This window comes from Phasianus colchicus, chromosome 12, assembly GCF_987193195.1.
Source record: "Phasianus colchicus chromosome 12, bPhaCol1.hap1.1, whole genome shotgun sequence".
Taxonomy (NCBI): domain Eukaryota; kingdom Metazoa; phylum Chordata; class Aves; order Galliformes; family Phasianidae; genus Phasianus; species Phasianus colchicus.
In genome coordinates, this window is record NC_143447.1 from 12,046,532 (window position 1) to 12,064,896 (window position 18,365).

The 18,365-nt window shown below is 36.3% G+C and overlaps 1 protein-coding gene across 2 annotated transcripts in view; it reads left to right on the forward strand.

The window, feature by feature from the left end:
- EFL1 (elongation factor like GTPase 1) overlaps nt 1-18,365 on the forward strand; it is a 58,457-nt gene that overhangs the window by 563 nt on the left and 39,529 nt on the right. For both annotated transcript variants that reach the window (XM_031587696.2, XM_090148964.1), the window contains exons 3-14: nt 172-239; nt 400-484; nt 929-1,062; nt 1,597-1,734; nt 2,576-2,790; nt 4,140-4,263; nt 4,947-5,023; nt 5,136-5,272; nt 6,201-6,323; nt 7,792-7,891; nt 16,222-16,373; nt 17,034-17,212. In XM_031587696.2, the coding sequence (XP_031443556.2) occupies nt 172-239; nt 400-484; nt 929-1,062; nt 1,597-1,734; nt 2,576-2,790; nt 4,140-4,263; nt 4,947-5,023; nt 5,136-5,272; nt 6,201-6,323; nt 7,792-7,891; nt 16,222-16,373; nt 17,034-17,212 (1,532 nt within the window). The remainder of the gene's footprint in view (nt 1-171; nt 240-399; nt 485-928; nt 1,063-1,596; nt 1,735-2,575; nt 2,791-4,139; nt 4,264-4,946; nt 5,024-5,135; nt 5,273-6,200; nt 6,324-7,791; nt 7,892-16,221; nt 16,374-17,033; nt 17,213-18,365) is intronic.

The window sequence follows — 18,365 nt, forward strand, 5'->3', positions numbered from 1 at the left end:
GTGGTGGTGAATGTTGGCATAAATGGAATACGTGCGTGTCTAGAACCATAGAATCCCCTCCAGCTCCAGTGATTTTCTGGTTCTGTTCTGCGCTGGCGTCAGCGTTTGCGATGCTGTCGCATCGTTTTCTGTTCTCTGTATTTAAACTCAGTAATTTGTGTTTCCTTTCAGGCAAAACCACACTAGCAGATTGCCTGATATCCAGCAATGGGATAATCTCCAGCCGTTTAGCAGGAAAGGTAGAGTTACCAGCTCATCTATAACAAAACTGTGATGATGAAGGGAAGCCCCCCTCCTAGTCTTGTTAATCCTTATCTTTGTGCAGTTACACTCATTAGCATTTGATAACTTGTGAACGTAATTCCCTGTATTTACTTCCTCTTCTGTTTATGCCCTCAGTTGCGATATCTGGACAGCAGGGAAGATGAGCAGGTCCGAGGGATAACGATGAAATCCAGTGCGATTTCATTGCACTTTGAGAAAGGTAAGTTGCTGATGCCAGCAAGTACAGAACTGATTGATTGATTGATTGATTGGATTTCCCCCCCCCATCTTTCTATTATCACTGTTGAGATCTTTTTCTATGTAGATTGTATGTTTCTGTGTTAGCCTTGATTCTGCAAAGTCTTGGTCATGTATCTAAACATAAAGACAGACAGTACCTTTAGACTTGCCTGATAATGATGGGTTTGTGCAGGGATAAAGTTAATTCATCTTAAAAGTTACAAGTTAAATTGCCTCATGTATAAGCCACTGGATGCCACAGCTATGCTGCTGGTAGTTTTCCAGGCCTGTTTAAGTTTTTCTTGAGCTTAATGGTTACTGCAAATTTTGTCCTTGGAAATCAGTACTAGCTTAGCAGTATAACAACCTGGCCAAATTACATATTTATGGAAACTGTTCTGAAATATTTATTGTTTGATCCTAGGTGGTCAGGAGTATCTGATTAATTTAATAGACTCCCCAGGGCATGTGGATTTTTCTTCAGAAGTATCTACTGCTGTCCGACTCTGTGATGGTTGCATCATAGTGGTGGATGCTGTTGAAGGCGTCTGTCCACAGGTGAAATAAAAAGTATATTAGAGAAAGAGAACAGTGTAGAGTGAGTAAGCAAATCAAAATCGTTTATATGTCTGAATATATTATGTGGAAATAAAAGATAAGCTGGCTTAAGGAGTTCTGGATACTTGTAATGGATGATCAAGTACTCAAGGTCTGAAAGAGGGCAATTTTATTTCTTGGTTTTGCTGAAAAATTGACTAAAGCTGTTGAGTGGGTGTAGTGGTGTAGGGTTGAAAAACTGTGTAATATTTCTGGTAGTAGAATATTTGTGTAGAGAAGAAGTCAATGTCTGAAGCAAATTATTTAATATTGTTGTGTGCTTTTAGAGTATTGAAAATGGAATAATTATGCAAAATAATGATTTTGGTTTTTTTTTAAATGATTTTTATAGGAGTATGGGTTACTTTGGTGGGCTTTTTAGCTGTAAAAATATTTTCTGTAGAATTCTGTAACTATCCCTATGGAACATTCTATCTCTTGTGGTATCAAGCTTTCTGTAATGGGTTTTCTTTTAAACTGTTTCTTTCTTAATAGACTCAAGCAGTTCTACGGCAGGCATGGCTAGAAAACATTCGTCCAGTATTGGTGATAAATAAAATTGATCGCTTGATTGTGGAGCTGAAGTTAACCCCTCAGGAGGCATACATGCACCTTAAGAATATTTTAGAACAGGTATTCTTGCTTTAGTGTCATGTTCATGCAGCAGATTTGGTTGCGAGTTCCCCCTGCCTTGTCTCCATTCTTGAATTGACAGAGATTGTGGTTTTCAGTGGCTTATAACTGCAACAAAACCAATTTTCCTTACATTGTGGAACCGAGCGCTGGGACTTCTTGTCTTATTTAACCAACTGAAAAAAAAATGAATCAATGATATGAGGCTCATTCTGAGTGTCTTTGATGGAGAAAAGAGACTGAAATGTCACTGGACAAGGCATCGTGGAAATCTCTTTGCTTTTAGAAATAACATGCCGTACGTCTTGCCCTGATAAATTGCCTAGGCTCCTTTGAGGCCAGACTAAATATCTTTAGACTGTTATTGATAATGATAGATTTATGCCAGAATGAAGTTAACTCTTCTCAGGTTGTAAGGTAAATTGCCTTCAGACTCTTTTTAGAGCTCCTTTTTCAACAGTTATCTGCATGGTTTCCCTTTGCCCTCTGTTGTTGTTTGTTTGTTGGCAGTAATGAGTTTTCATCATTCCTTCTTCTGAGAAACATTGGGTGATGTATAATATTCTAAAGCTGATTTAATCCTGACATTACTGAGTGAATCAGAAAACCTACTCTAAGCTGAAATGTTTGTCTGTCAAACTCCCATTGTCTTCAGATTGACAGGGTTAGATACCTGAGGTCTGTGTTCTAGATTGCAGAATGAATCATAAGTGCACAAAGTTGTTAAAAAAGAAACAACAAAAACCTATGTGTTTTGGAGGATGGGGGGAATTGTGTTTTAATTACACATGCTGTGAATGAGTGTACAGATCTTTGGGTATTTTTGCCTGCCCTTTTGTAGATAAATGCAGTCACTGGATCACTTTTTACCTCGAAAGTCTTAGAAGAAAGAGCTGAAAAAGAAGCTGAAAGTGAAAGTAGTTCTGACACAGCAGCTGGAGATCAAATTTATGACTGGAGTGCTGGTTTGGAAGATACAGATGATTCCCACCTCTATTTTTCTCCAGACCATGGAAATGTGGTGTTTGCCAGTGCAATTGATGGCTGGGGTTTTGGGTAGGTATGAAGTTTAATTTGTTGCCTTTTTTTGATATGTGTTTGCTGCAGGTAACCTCAAATTTGAAGTATTTTGGGTTCCTTCCTACTTCTGATTTTTCTTTCCCTGTGATATGCAACATCATATATACATATATATTGTTAATATATATGTTAATATATATTAACACTACACAGCTGGAAACACTATGAATGAAGTAAAAGAATGTGAGGATAGAACAATTCCACAAAATTAGCAGGGTGACTGATCTGAGTATGTGATGCAATTCTGTTCTCAGTAACCAGTCTTGGAGGGCAGCATGCTGTGGTAAGGATGACACGTGCTCTGTTCTGACTGGCCACAAGGTGGAGTCCTCAGCTTTAGCACGGGTCTGTAATTAAAGAGATTCACCTGGTAATCCAGTACAGTTCTTGGCTGTTGTAAAACCTTAAACTCTGGCATTTTTAAGCCAAGCTCAGGCTTTAATTTGCATTTTATTATTTGGTATGGTTTTAGTCTTAAAAATTGAATTCTTATCACTGCAGTGAAGAGAACTGAAAAAAGCTCTTCAAACTTTTGCGTCTTGGTGTACTGTTGCCTGATGATGTACCTAGAATGGTAATATTAAACCCAGGTCACCTCTCAGCTTCTCAGAACCAAAGTGCTAGTTTTTATTTGCACATATTTCCTTTTGCAGGCTTTCAAAACAAACGTGAGCTGCAAATTACCCAGTATACTCTGCATGTAATTCACTTTCACATCCACTAAGGAAAGCATTCATATTCTGACTTAAAACTTTAATAAGTTTACAGTGGTTGTATCCCCTCAATATTAAAATTTGTGTTGTTTTATGGGTTAGACATGTTGTTATTTGGAACATTGCTTTAATAAGTGCCTAAAATAGATAAGAAAATAATTGCCATCATTGGATGGCTGAAGTATGACTAGAAAAAATACTTGATTTTTAATTCTTACTGTTCTGGTCACAGTTAAATATATAACAGTACCTCTTCTATAGAATAAGTTAGAGGGATGTGACTTTAAATACTGAAAACTTTTGTACTGTATTTGATATTTTTCTCAAGGGGTCGTACAAGTGTTTCTTTAGCTGAAACGAGTTCAGCCTTCAAGCTGACTTAAAATAAAACAAAAACATACAAATACTGCTGGCATTTTTGAGCTGTTGCCATTGAATGTTTTTGTAGGTGTAAATGTGAAAAAACAGGAGTTAACGTGAAGGCGAGCTGGGGGAAAGAAAAAGGGAGCAAAACAAGGTCATGAGATTTGTGTAAGCTGTCACTTGCTTGGGCTGACAAGCACATGTAAACAGTGTTACACTTTAATCAAGATGCATTTTGTTTGCTTTCAGCATTGAGCATTTTGCAAAACTGTACAGCCAAAAGATTGGAATCAAGCCTGCAGTGCTGCTGAAGACTTTATGGGGAGATTATTATCTAAATACAAAAGCAAAGAAGATAATGAAAGGTGATCAGGTAGGCAGATTGCAAAAATATTACCTGGGGTTTATTTAGTTTAGGGTTTTTTGTTGTTGTTGTTCTTTTTTTTCCCCAGCTTTAGAGATTCAGGGTACAGCAAAATACAGAAGACGAATGCAAGACTGGTAGTGTAGGAACCAGTGTAGTGAATGGACCTCTGTCATCTGAACTGAAGAGTGTTTCTGCAGCTCCTCATTTAGGATTCCCATGTTTAACTGAGGATTTAGGATTTTAGAGAATTTTTGCCATACTGAGATGTAAATTGTAATTGAAGGCTGTGCTTGAAACACCGGCATGAGAACTGTACTTTTGTGGGCATTGTTTCTACCACTCAGAGGGCAGGAGTTTCCTTTTTTTCATCTAATAACTTTTTTTTTCTCAGTAGGTGAGGATTAAGAGAAGATAACCATGCTCAAGGTGGATGTATTGTGTTTATCAGGATCTTTCTCTGAAATTGAAACCCTTATTCTGCACTTTAAAATTCCATTTTATTTTAGTGATTTATGCCGTTTCTTAGACAAGAGTTGATCTCGTGTAGGAACAGGAGATGGGGGGGTTGATTTTGAATAAAGATTTTACATACTACTTAGGAAAATGCTTAATTAAAGTGGAGCCTTAAGCCTGCTGGAAGAGTGTGGAAGTGCTGATAATTGCCTGCATGTCTCTTCATGTTCTACCAGTCAAAAGGAAAGAAGCCCTTGTTTGTGCAGTTGGTGTTGGACAACATATGGAGTCTATATGAAGCTGTTATGAAAAGGTGAGAAGAACCTGTAAAACTTTCACAGAATCCCTTTCCGGTGGTGTTTTGAACTACTCTAGCAAGGAATGCATGTTAGATATTACTGACATGGCTTGTATCTTCCTTACAGAGATAAAGAAAAAATTGAGAAGATTGTTACCTCGTTGGGCTTGAAAATTGGCCCCCGGGAGTCACGGCACGCAGACCCCAAAGTTCACCTTAATGCCATTTGTAGTCAGTGGCTGCCTATATCTGATGCAGTCCTTTGTATCCTTCAGGAGGATGCAGCTTTTTGTTCTACTGGTGGTTCATAGTCTTGAAAGAGTGCATTCTAATTGTGTAGTGACTTGGCTCACTTAATGCTAGCGGTAATGGTACTTTGCCAGTGCTGGGTTTTTTTATTTATGTTTTCTGTGATGTCTCCATTTGAGAAATTCCTTAGGAATATCTGCTTTCTACATTTCCCTTCAATAACAGTTTCTGTTCTGACATTGTTCTTCAATATGTTAAGAGTGTTAGAAATAAAGGCCGAAGTAATGATGGCTTGATTTGAAAACAAACTAACAAAAGTACCTGAGATGATAACGAAGTAAAAGACAGTGCAGAGAGGGCAGTTTGTATTGCATACTTTCTCATAATAACTGAAGGTACTGATGAAGAAGCTGTGAGTAATCATAAGGAGACATTTAATTGGTGTGATAGTAGGGAACGTGTGATAACTACAACGCTTATCAAAGGCAGAGCTCTGTGATTACCACCAAGAAGGAAGAAGTTAATAAATTTGTAGCATGATTGAGATTTTACTTCTTGAACATTCTTTTGGTTAGACAAAACATTTTGAATATCTTCTTTCAATAGCTGTATATGCAAACATGTTAATTTACATGCACTTATTAATCAGTAAATATGTGCAAATTAATGCTTTACAAATATTAGCTCTATAAATTGTCAGTTGTGCAGTTCCTAGCTTTCCAGTTGCACACAGAGTGGGCCATCCTTACTTAGCTCTCTGCTCTGCATGTGGGCAAATGTTAGAAATGGTTGCTGACTCGAGTGTGGATTGGAACTGTCTGTTGTGGATGGCAGTTAGTGCATGATAGGGTTGATTTAGAGAAACAGATAATGAAAGCCTTTGTCTTCCAGTAAGGAAGGAAATATAACGAAGATTCTCTATATCCTTAGCAATATGCTTTAGCTATGGTATGTAGTAAACTTCCCAGTCCCCTTGACATCACTGCAGAGAGAGTGGAAAAGCTGATGTGTGTTGGAGCTAAAACCTTTGATTCTTTACCACCGGAAACCCAGGAACTGAAAAGCGGTAGGTTTCAGCCATTGCTGGAGCACAGCTTTGTTTCAGTCTTGATTATTTTGTTTATCTTCAGATTGTAAGATGCGTGGTAACCTCTATTTAGATGTATATAATTATTTTACTTGTAGTTTTGTTGATGTTTATCTTTGATGTGTCATAGTATTGTCTTATTTTTTACACCTGATATTTTTCCTCAATCTCATATATTCATGACTTTTAGACAACTCAAGCTGCAAGTAACAAAGTCTAAGACTCAAACTCTGGATTTTGGGAAGTTACAAGGTTAATACTTGTATTTATATCTAAACAGTGGAACTCATCGTGTAGTTCAGTTCAGCTCAGAGCAGAGAAGACTGAGGGGAGCCCTCATGGCAGCTCACAGCTCCTCACAGGGAGCAGAGGGGCAGTGCTGATCTCTGCTCTCTGGTGACAGCATGGAGCTGGGTCAGGTGGGAGTTAGCATGCTTAAACTAGGAGCAGTTGAAACAATTTCTGAACTCTGGGAGTGTAGTAAAAGGTGTTTTACAGAGAAACAGTGTTTTACAGTGAGCTTCATTGAATCCAGAGGGATGAGATGTCAAATGTCCACTTGGGATGAGATGTCGACAAATTGCTAGGAATTGTTTCTTGATGTAAGGAAACTGATGCTTTCTTCCTTCTCTGAGGTACAATGAATGTGTTCTCAGGACAATGTAGAGTATCGTACTAGTGTAAGTCAATTGGAAGAAAGTTGCCTCTGTAAACTTGGGTCTTATTGCTGTTGGGTATGAAAATAGGGTATTTCACATTATAGTAAGTTTTCTCTTAATTCTTAATTGTAAAGTGCTTATGACTACAATATTTTCATACATAAAAGATAAAAGATAAAGATAAAAGGCAGAGCATTAGAATACAATTGAAATCTTAAACAGTATTGTTTGCTACGATTGTGATAATGAGCTCCAAGTTTGATAGGGAAAAAAGTATTTCCTAAGTATTGAATGTGTTAACACTTGAGGTAGATCCATTCTTGCAGCTGAGTTGTTGGAATTTCATGAAGCCATGAGCATCTAGATGCTTGCAGGACTTTTGCCTTTGATCTGTAAGGAGGAGTAATACAGTGAGGTACTGGATTAGTAGCTCATTCTAAATATTAAGCTACTCCCTGTCTTTTCATTTTGATCTTAACCAGCCTATGAACACAATTTTAAGTATCATAACAATATGTTTAGCTGGAGTATGTGTACCTTGTGCTTTATTATAAAGGATCTCTTTTTCTACACTTCTACTCTTTTTATTGTGAAACAAACTTCAAGATTGAGGTAGAGTTCTCAAATGAGAAAGCCTGAGAAATGTATATTTTTCCTGTTTCTTTGTCTCTATCATGTTACTCATTGAAATGGAGAAACAGTAATTCCTGTAACAGTCATGGAAAGCTACAATGTTGTCCATACAGTTGGGGGAAAAAATGTTGCAAATAACCTTTATGTTTGTTCAGCTTTTCTGAAATGCAGTAGTGAAGGAACGGCCCCAGTGATTGTTTTTGTTTCCAAAATGTTTGCTGTTGACGCAAAGGCATTGCCACACAATAAACCAAGGTAAGGAAATGGACCATGTCACTTCTAATCTACATTAATATCTTTAGGGATTAATTATGTTTTTATGATCTTAAAGCTGAAAGTATTGCCACTTACAGCTAAGTAACACTTAGTATATTAAGCTTTCTATTAAGTTGGACTGTTGAATGTGCATAAGATGATACTGTTGCTGTAATAACCCTTGAAGATTTTTCCATTATTTCATTCACTGCCTGGACCGCAATATTTTCTGTCACAGTTATCTAAAATCTTCCACCAAAAATTCTTTCCTGCATTAAGTTTGACTTCAGGGTAAAAAAACAAAAAAAACAGAAAAAGAAGCACATTACACTTGTGGATTGACAAGACACTAGATGGTGCTGTTTTGCTTCGAGCACAGCTTTACTGTGATGCTGAGCGTGATCAGGCATCAGTGCAGCATTGTGCTGCTATTCCTGTTTCGTCTGCTTTCCTTCATAGGTACTCGATTACAGAAGAGTTATTTTTCATTCCAAATACACTGAGGCTACCACTTTCTCATTATTCTGCTAGTGATAGCTATCAATTCTTTTATTGGTTGAGAGAATCAAGATTGTTTGACATGATGCAGCATAGAGGCAGTGGTAGCTTTTAAATATACCAGACACAGAAAGTATTTGGCACATTTCCAGGATTTTAGTTGCAGCAACAACAATGAAATGAGCTACTACAGGTCCTGTTTTGTGATTTCAAGCAGAAGACCATGTGTGAGAGATTGTGACTTTCCCAGGACTAATGGCTAGCTCTTAATATTTTCATTCTACATAGTTTGCATACTTCTACATGACCACTCATGGATAAACTCTGCTTCCCTGTCTCTTCCAATATTCATCTTGCATCTTTCTTGTTTGCCTTTTTTTGAAATTTTCTTTAGTCATACATTCTCAGGAATTCTGACTGTCATTGATCTAGGTTGGAAAACATCAAATTGTTTACTGAGTTGAGTGGAAGATTACATCTGTGTGATAGTTCAAATAATGCAGAGCTCATCCAAAAATTGTAACAAAATGTAGGTAAATGTGTCTGGACTAAATCACTGGAAAGTGGGTTTTCTGAGATAATATTGCAGCAGAGTGAGAACTGGCTTAGAGTTTTTCTGGAGAATTTGTAGGATACCAGCTCTGACTGTAGGCAGTGTCCTTTCCGTATCTTTGTTTAGGAAATTGAACACTGTGGTGTTTTTCTTGATAGCTTTTCTGAACTGTTTTTCTTGAAGTCTTTAATTATTCAATTAGTTACTGGTTGTCTGTATCAAAGTGAAATCGCCAGACTTTACTTTTGAAGTAAGCAGTCATTATCATCACCATTTAATTTTGCTGATTAGGTAACAGTGGGAAGTTTGTTTTGAAGTGATAATTGGATAGTTGGATTTTGAAAACTAGTAATGTAGCTAGATGTGTGTTTCAGTGTTTTAATGGTTAAGATTCTATAGATAAGCAGTTCTTGAAGAATTCAGAAAATGAGCTTATTTCTAAAAAAGAGGGAAAAACTGAAAACATATTTTCAGTGCAACAAAATACCAATGTTAACAATTATATAATTATGTAATGTGGTCCCTCAACATGCTTTGAAATATACTGGCCAATATGTGCTATTTACAGTGGCGCAGCAAAGACTGTGATGGCTGTGCTGAGATGCAGTGTTGGAACCAGGAGGATCAAATAAGGCTCCATGAGGATCTTCCTTAAGGATGTGTGAACAGAGGGAGCTACATGCTTAACATATGTAGGTGAAGAGTGTGTTATAATAGTGGTTTCATATTTGCTACTACAAAAACATGTATGTATTGTATTTTTCAATTTCATGTTGTCTTTCAAGGGCCATTACTGTTCTTGTGTGTTCTGATGTTTAACTGCAGGACCTATCTGCTAGGTTGTTTGCATCCTCTTGGATGGGGGGTATTTTTAAATGTGTTAAAGCATGTAAAAAAAATAGATACTTTTCTATAGAGTGCGTTGTGTTCTTTGTTTGTTGGTTTTTTTTTGTTGTTTTGTTTTGCGAGGCTTACGCTGTTGTGCTTCCAGAGGTAACAAGCAGATCCATGCTTCTGGTGTCTTTTCCTTTCCTTTCGCAAGGTGCTACTGTGTAATGTTACCTTTTTGTAGTTTTCTTTGTAGCTGCAAATTGACTTTGTCTTATAGTGTTTTGTTTTTTTTTTATAGTTCGTCTTATTTCTTCCACATGCTTGTAGAACTTTTTAATCGCAGCCTGGGAAAAGGGAAAGGCTTTTCTATGTCCAGGGCATTCAGTAAATGATAAAAGGCTTGTTTTAATTAAAAATCCATCTTCCTTTGAGACTGCTGCTGGCAACTAATGTCATCTAGAACGTGACTTTAAAAATCAATAGTTTCTATACTAAAATTGCTGGGCTTTTTTTCTTTTCTTTTCTTTTCTTTTTTTTCTTTTTTTTTTCTTTTTTTTTTTCCTTTTTCTGGTTAAATAACAAGATTTGCCAGAAGTTATAATACTAGAATAAGTAGAAAATGAATTTGTGGAATCTGTGATCAGGTTTCAACTAGTTGGCAGCTTATGTTTATCTCACTTTGGGAAGACTTGGAATTTGACTTCTTGTACCACTGTGACACTGAGTCTTTTGTCAGTCTTTTAAGAAATAAGAATTGTGCAAGTATGCTTTGTCTTCCAGTTTCTTCTGGCTGAACTTGTGAAATTATTTGCTAATTCCAATGAATTGAGACAGAGGTGGAGATGTTGAAGATATTAAGTTCAGTAAACTTGTGAAAATTGCTGGTCCCTTGGTTGGGTGGGGTAGGCAAACAAATTAAGAGACCACTAAAACAGTGCAGTATGATCTACTTCACCTTAGATGGAAAATATCTTAAACCAAAACTAATGGGAAATAGGACCAGATTGTCTTCTCTGAATCTCCTTGCTTCATATTAAAAGACCACAATTATTTGTGATAGCTGTACTTATTTATTGTTACATATTCAATTTCTTCTAAATGGTAGTAAGGAAAGGCCTGCTGACCTAATAACCTGATCTGCTAAAATGGTATTTTATGAGTGCAGAAGGGATATAGAACCTGTAACATCTTTGGCATTTTCCTGAAGATAGGATTGAAAGATAGTGCATTCTCCTCAGTCAGCTGGAAATCAGAGTTTGTTTTTTTGTGTGTCACTTTGAAATCAGCCCTTTCTTATACAACTCTGCATGAAATTACTATAATAGTTTTCTTCCTGTGTTTGCATGTCTTAAACCAACAGATTGTAGTGTACTTTGTCTCCTTCCTATTGTTTCCTAAATACTTTATTGCAGAAAACATGCAAATCCAGTAATTTTTGCCTGACTTCAACTGAAAACGCTTTACGTTGTCTTGATTATAAGTAGGTAACAGTCATAAAAATTCATGCTCTTTAAGAAATTACTGTTTCCTTTTAGGTAAGTTTAAGACAGTATGATTTTCAGTGACTTCAGTTTGAGCTGAACCCATCATTTTCTGTTTGCATTAAACAGAAATTTGTATTAAATTGTAGTTGGTGCATTAGAAATGAATATGTCCTGAGTCATTCAAACAGCTTGTACAGTTTTACATCTGGAGATGGCACCAGTTATATCATTGACAAAGTCATATATGCTTTTCAAAATGCTGAAATAAATGTCACTGTAGCAGTGTATGTTTGAATCCAGAATACACTTGAATTTTTGGAACTGATTTAAGAACTGGTATGTGAAACTCTGGACATAATTTAGTATGTGTATTTGTGAGTCTGGGAGAGAAAAGCATATAGCATTCTGGAGGAGTACTGTTTCAAGTTTCTTCTCTCTTCTTCGTGCACTTAATATGCCAGGCACATCAAAGGTTGGTGTATCAGTCAGGGCAGTTTTTCAGGATAAAGTATGATAGCTTGATACTGATGTCTTAGTTTTGTTATGCATCTCAGAGTGAACGATCTTTAGTGTATGATAATAGAAGATGAAAAGTTACCCATTTATGCCTTTTTTTCTGGAGTCCTGTAAGACCACTATCTAAGATTTTATGTAAATACTGTTTTGGATAATTTTCAGTTGTTAGTTTTGTGTATAGACGTGGATTTCTACCAGAAACTGCATAGGGATTGTGGTGACATTAAAAAGGATGTGTATGTTGGTGTCATGAAGTGCAATCCAGAAGATTCTCTATTAATTAGAATCATAGAATGGCCTGGGTTGAAAAGGACCACAGTGATCATCCAGTTTCAACCCCCTGCTATGTGCAGGGTCACCAACCACCAGACCAGATGCCCAGAGCCACATCCAGCCTGGCCTTGAATGCCTCCAGGGAGGGGGCATCCACAACCTCTATGTGCAACCTGTTCCGTTACTTAGATTATAAGATGTTGGGCCTCCTTAGTTTGACAGAATCAAGCACATGCCCATGAGATCATGTAATTTAAACTTTAGAAACTGTATGGAGAGAAAGTATCCTCATCCTCCAAAAACATGGCCGATGCACTGCAGACACTTATTGCAGGCGGTATCAATCTCTGGAAGTGGTGTTCTGGCTGATGTTTCCTTCTTCAAATGGTCTAAAATTTAGAAAGAATGGCAAAAACAAAAAACCCCAACCCAGTAGTTTATTTAGAAACCAGAGGTCAATTTGTGTATGATTTCTGACTATTCAAATACGGAACTTTTCAAATGTTTTGGAACAACAAATGTCTTTCATAACATGGAAGGGCAGAAAAGCCCTTCACAGTGTTGATGGAGTGAAGAAGTTTAGTTGTCATCCAGTCTGAATGGAATGAGCTATCCCTGAGGAATGTGACAGTAAGAAAATAGTCGTCATCAACTTGTTTATTTTACCTGAAGTCTGTTGTATCAACAGTCTGCTGGGTGATAATATTGTGTTTGTTACACTGCTTGCCATGTTATTTCCATAGCTCTGGTTTACCATGTGATTGAGCTTACTGTGAGTTAGTAATAATGTGTTTGGCCACCTGTGCCTGGTTCATGTGTACAGTGTGCATGTTATAGCATCTCTTGTAGGCAGGGAATCTCTTCCTTTCTGCTCCAAAATTTTCATTTACTCATTTTCTGTGACCGTGTGGTCCCTCTTCTTTCCTTCTTGCCAGTTTCATTGGCTTTTCTTATGGAGTGTATCTTTTCTTATGGACTGTATCTTTTCTTGTGGACTGGAGGAAAAAAAAATGAGGGAAGAGGAAGAGAAGAGAATAGCTCTTCTGATTTGGTCACTGCTTGCTCAACATTGGTTGCACTTTCATTGGTTTTACCAACTGGACAAATAGAATAAATGAGGGTATAATTTAACCTGGGGATTATTGCAGATCTGTGCGTTAATCTTGTGCTGTGATCTGCCTGAGTGTGTTACAATTCTATGTAAGGATTTATTTGACAGCATCTCATGATCTCAATGATCTCATTTTTGTGATTTCTAATGATACTACTAGGAGTGACTAATTTTGTGGAAGTCAATGCTGACACAAACTAGGGTGGAAGTCTACGTTTTACCTACTAACTGAAAACCTGCCCACGCTCAATCTGCTTCTTATCAAATTGAGAATGTGATTAACAGTGCTTATGTGTGTATTGCAGTTTGTGCATTCAGAATTTTGAGGTACCTTTGAGATTTTTGGCAAGGACTGTCTAGCACCTAAATACAGTGATATTTATAACAGTACCATGTAAGGAAGAGATGAGAGGGGAGCATACATTTTACTTGCACTCTCAGAATTATTTACACAAATGAAAAGCATTTTTGGATAATAAAATGTGTTGGAATGCACACATACATCATGTGCATTCTGTGCCTTCACATATAGACTGCGTTTATCCCTTGGCTGTCTCCTCACTACTTTTCCTATCACTCTCATACCCCTGGGAATTTTTCAGACATTCCAAACCCTTAAATAGCTTTGAACAACTGCCTTCAGGACAGAAGTCTTCATTTTAAAAAGTTTTCTTCTTCACCATCTGCTTTGCGTTTTCTATTGTTCAGCCTCACTCTCTTTTGCAATAAAATAAACAAACTGAACACATTGTCTGAAATTTCAGAGATGCAGATTCTTGATTCTGTCACAATGACTATATAAGAAATTATTTAAATGACTAATAATAACATTCTGGGAAGTTTATGGGTGCAATTTTGTCACGTTTGCCTTTCCCATGGCATGTGATGTGTCTGTTCCAGGCTCCAAGTTGTGAAACTGTTTCAAATTCTAGCATTCTATCCTTGGTTGATTAAGGAGTGTCTATTAGGTGATTTTTAGAGATATTTTTAATTCAGAGGTAGTTTTTGTGGTCTTTTGAGTTTACTATTTGGATTTGATTTAAGTATAATAACTGTTCAAAGTGATTTCCTCAAGTTCTAAAAAGTATTTCAATAAAATGAAGTGTTCTATTGAACTTCTTTTTTTTTTTTTAAATAAATAGTTTCCTACAGGATGTATGATATACAGAAGGCATACATATCATGATATAAAAGATGTATTGAGACTGAGTTGGTCTCAGCCACGTCATATATCCACAGCTTTCTAATTAATCCAATTAGGGGCAGAGTAAATGTCCAACCAGTGTCCTTACTATCTATATACAAAAACTTTGATCCTTAAGTGACGGGTTGTTTCCCTCTTTGTCAATTGGGGTGGTTGATTTAATATGTGAATGTGATCCATTCATTAATTAAAGTTGATATTTACTTGTCGTTTGGTGAAGAAACGTGGCTCTTTTGCATCCAAGAGAGTTCAGCAAATCTTCAACTGTTTTGTTGTAGAGAAGGAGTATAGTTTACACTTCACAATGTGGAAATTAAAGAGACCCAGTGACTTGTCCACAGCTACTAAACAATTAAAACTAATAGGGCACTTCTGATTCTCTCTGTTTGTTGGTGTGTGTGCTTCTTACTGAAAGAACCCTAAAACATGTTCATACTTAGAGCTGTTGTCCTTGCTCTTGTCACATTAGCAAATGCAGATGGGGTTTTGTTGTGGGATTATGCTATCCTTCTTGAAAAGAAGTGAACACATAAGGTGTTGTGATTTGTTGGTCTGCTTGTGCTTTACAAGTGCAGGTGGGTGGTAGAGAGAATTCTTCTGTCTCATCTCAGGTTAGAAGTCTGTTACAAATACTTACGTAATGTGAAAAAAAACATTGTTGTTTTGGAAATACTGCTGGAAGGCAGTATATATTCCATTGCTCACAATGGGGAAAAATAAATTGAAAACATTCTAATTCCAATGGAAAAAGAAAAAATCTGCGTAACATTTTTTCCCCCAATCTTTTAAGCCACAATAATGAAAATGTTTTGGTGTTGGCACCTGACAACATGTTTCACAAGAAATAGAGGATCTTGAATTTTCTAAACAGAATTTCTTATTTTTAAGAACTTGTGTAGCTCTTTTATGAGTGAAATAGAAGCAGAGAAGGGACTGGAAATGACAGATGTCCAGTATCTGAAATGAACTTCCTTTGGCTTTGAAAACCTCATCTCACAGATTCTCACTTAGGCCCGAATTCAAAAACCAAGGACACAACTTCAGGCAGCACTTTTAGATTTAATAGATGTGTATCTACTTTGTAGCTTAAATTGCTTGGGAAGAGTTGTATTTAAAAGTACATCTTTTTGTGCTGTCTTAAGGAAGGGTGAAAGCGCCTGTCTTAAATATTACTATCTTATCTATTTGTTTATTTTCTTATTTGTTTTAAATCATATGTTAAAACCCTTTATTTTGAGGTAGGGTTTACCAGTGAGTAGATGGAAATGGCATCAGAATATTCAAACTGATTTCTTTGTTGTTGCTTCAGTCGAGGCTCTTGTCTTTTATGGACAGGTCATTTTATGGGAAGGATATTATAGCAGGCAAAGTCTTTTTCCTGCATACTAACACCTGCTGTAAAACTAGCCAAGAGTAGTTTAAAGAAAAAAAAAAAAAAAAGAAATCACAAGTAATTTAAAATGAGAGCATTTGATTCTTGTATATTTGGAAGAAAAGTTTCTCTGACCAGGTTGGTACAGATAAGTCTAGATTTGCACACTGTTTAGTCTTAGCTGTCTTTCTAGCTCAGAATAATATACTGGACGTGATGTAAAGAGCAATTTTAAAAATTGGCTTGAGTCTTTTCTAGAAAAAACGAGAATTCACACATCAGTGGGAGCAGCTGCATTTATTTTAATGAAATATATGAAAGCTTAACATGGTAACCTCTTTCTAAACATGATAGAGGAATAGTTTGTTTATTTTAGCTGGATTAAAATATGTATTATCACAGAGAAATTAATGTTCTCATTGGTATGATTTAATTTATTTTAAAGTAAAGGGCATTTCCAAATGCTAATATTTTAAAATACAATTTAGGCCTTTAACCCAAGAAGAAATAGCTCAACGACGTGAGCTTGCAAAACAGAGGCATGCAGGAAAAATGGCAGCAAGTCAAGGAAAGGAGGTTTCTGAAAAGCCCGCAAGTGAAAATTCATCTGAAGGGACTGGAAGCACTGGTGATAAGAAAGGTATATAATGATCTGATACCTGTTTTCTTCTAGTATATTTAATAGTAGCTTCTGGGTGTTTGTCAAGTGGCTGATTATGAACAGTCTACAGTCAAGTCTAAACAGTTCAATAGGTGGGACTAAATGAAGAGTGTAGAGGGAGTTACTGGCAAGCTGATAGTTTATAAATGCTGTAGTAGTGTCATGGATACCTGTTTATAAGCCTGTGATTGTGCATAGTCTTGGAGTCACTTGTGGGTAGATGATGCCTTAAGGGGATGCTTTGCAGAAAAAATAGTTTTACACTTTTACAATTTAAGTAGGAATGCAGAATGGTTTATTTTTGCCCATGTGGATAGTGTCAGGTTTATTTGACTTGCTGCTACTAGATTTGAATTATGGACTTGTTGCTAACATACTTAATGCGAATACAACTTTTAATTCCTCAAAGCTTTTGTGAGAGCATGTGTTGTATTTTTTAAGAAGATGCTAAAATAAGTTGGTACAGAAGCAATGATTGATAAATGGGGCTGGATTGTGAGTTACAGTGGAAGATTCTTTCTGTCTTTCAGTGTGTCGTCAGATGTAATACCACAGTATGTAACTGACTTTTTGTTTTTCTTCAGGTGATGAAATAGAAGCTGCTTTTATACTTGATATATTTTTTGTAACTTTGATTAGGTGAAGAGCAACAGCTCACTGATCAAATGGATGTCGTGACCTCAAAGGCAGCGAAACAGGAAGCAGACAACAAGGAGTCTTTCATTGCTTTTGCTAGAGTGTTCAGTGGTGTGGTACGAAGAGGGCAAAAGATCTTTGTTTTGGGACCCAAATATGATCCTGCTGAGTCTTTGCATAAGGTAGGAGGTGACATTGAAATGTTACCATAACTTGGCATTCTTTTGAAATATTGGCAACTTTTAATGTATTGCTTACTCCAAAAAAAGGTTAAACCAGAAATTCCAAGGAGAGTCAATGTAACTTAGGGAAGTAGTTTATATAAGTTATTGTTTATTTTATTCTAGTAATAAAGTTGCTGTTGTGAAGAAGGTATAGACTTTCTTTATTATTACTTTTTGGCTGAAGATCTCAAGCCTATGTATGTTTTCTTTAAGAGGAATAGATAAATATATAATCCTTAATCTAAGGATTACAGCCTATCTGTGCCTAATAAAAGTTATTTTACTTTCTGCTGTCCTATAGAGAGATGTCAGTTAAATGTCTACACGTATAATCTGTTTTTAATTAGATTCAAGATAATTTGATTTAAAACCTTGTGTTGATTTTTTTATTTTTTTTTTTCTCCTATGAAACCAAAGACAGACACAAAATGTCTGAACACATTTGTAAGCACACAGGATGCTTCAAAATTCATTCTTTGACTTTCAGCTGTATTCTGAACCCAGAGGTTTGCAATGAGAATAATTATATCGTAGTGGCTGCACATCCATGGACAGAGGAGTTGTGTAAAGATTTGAACACAATAATGGTGTATTTTAAGACCTGTTAAACTATTGAGAGGCTGGAAGCAGTTAGTCATTATCTTACGGATATGCAGCATTTTCCATTTTGTTGATTCTTTGATATTCTTTTTCCCACTTGCCTGCTTAGTCTCCACAGTTAATTATTTGGTGTTTAAAAAAACATTCATTTAGCTTAATTCTTTAAGATGATGAAATACTTTAGTAAATACCAGATGTGCACTTATGATCTTAATTTCATCATAAAATGTGAAGGTAATGCCTCAAAAATCTGCTTGGAGATTTCACTTGCAATATGTTATTGAAAGTAACTATTTCAAATCCGATGAAGGTGAAACCTTTTAGATATGGCTGACTCCAGCTCATGTTGGATTTAATTTTGCTTAGTGTCTTTGAAATGTCTTAGACAATAAATGTAAATCTAAGTACCTCCAAAGCAGAAGCAGTTCTTAAAAAATGAAGTTTGCTAGCATCTGGATAAAACTGCCCTTATTTTTCTATTTAATATGAATTTTATGTTGTATGAATAAAA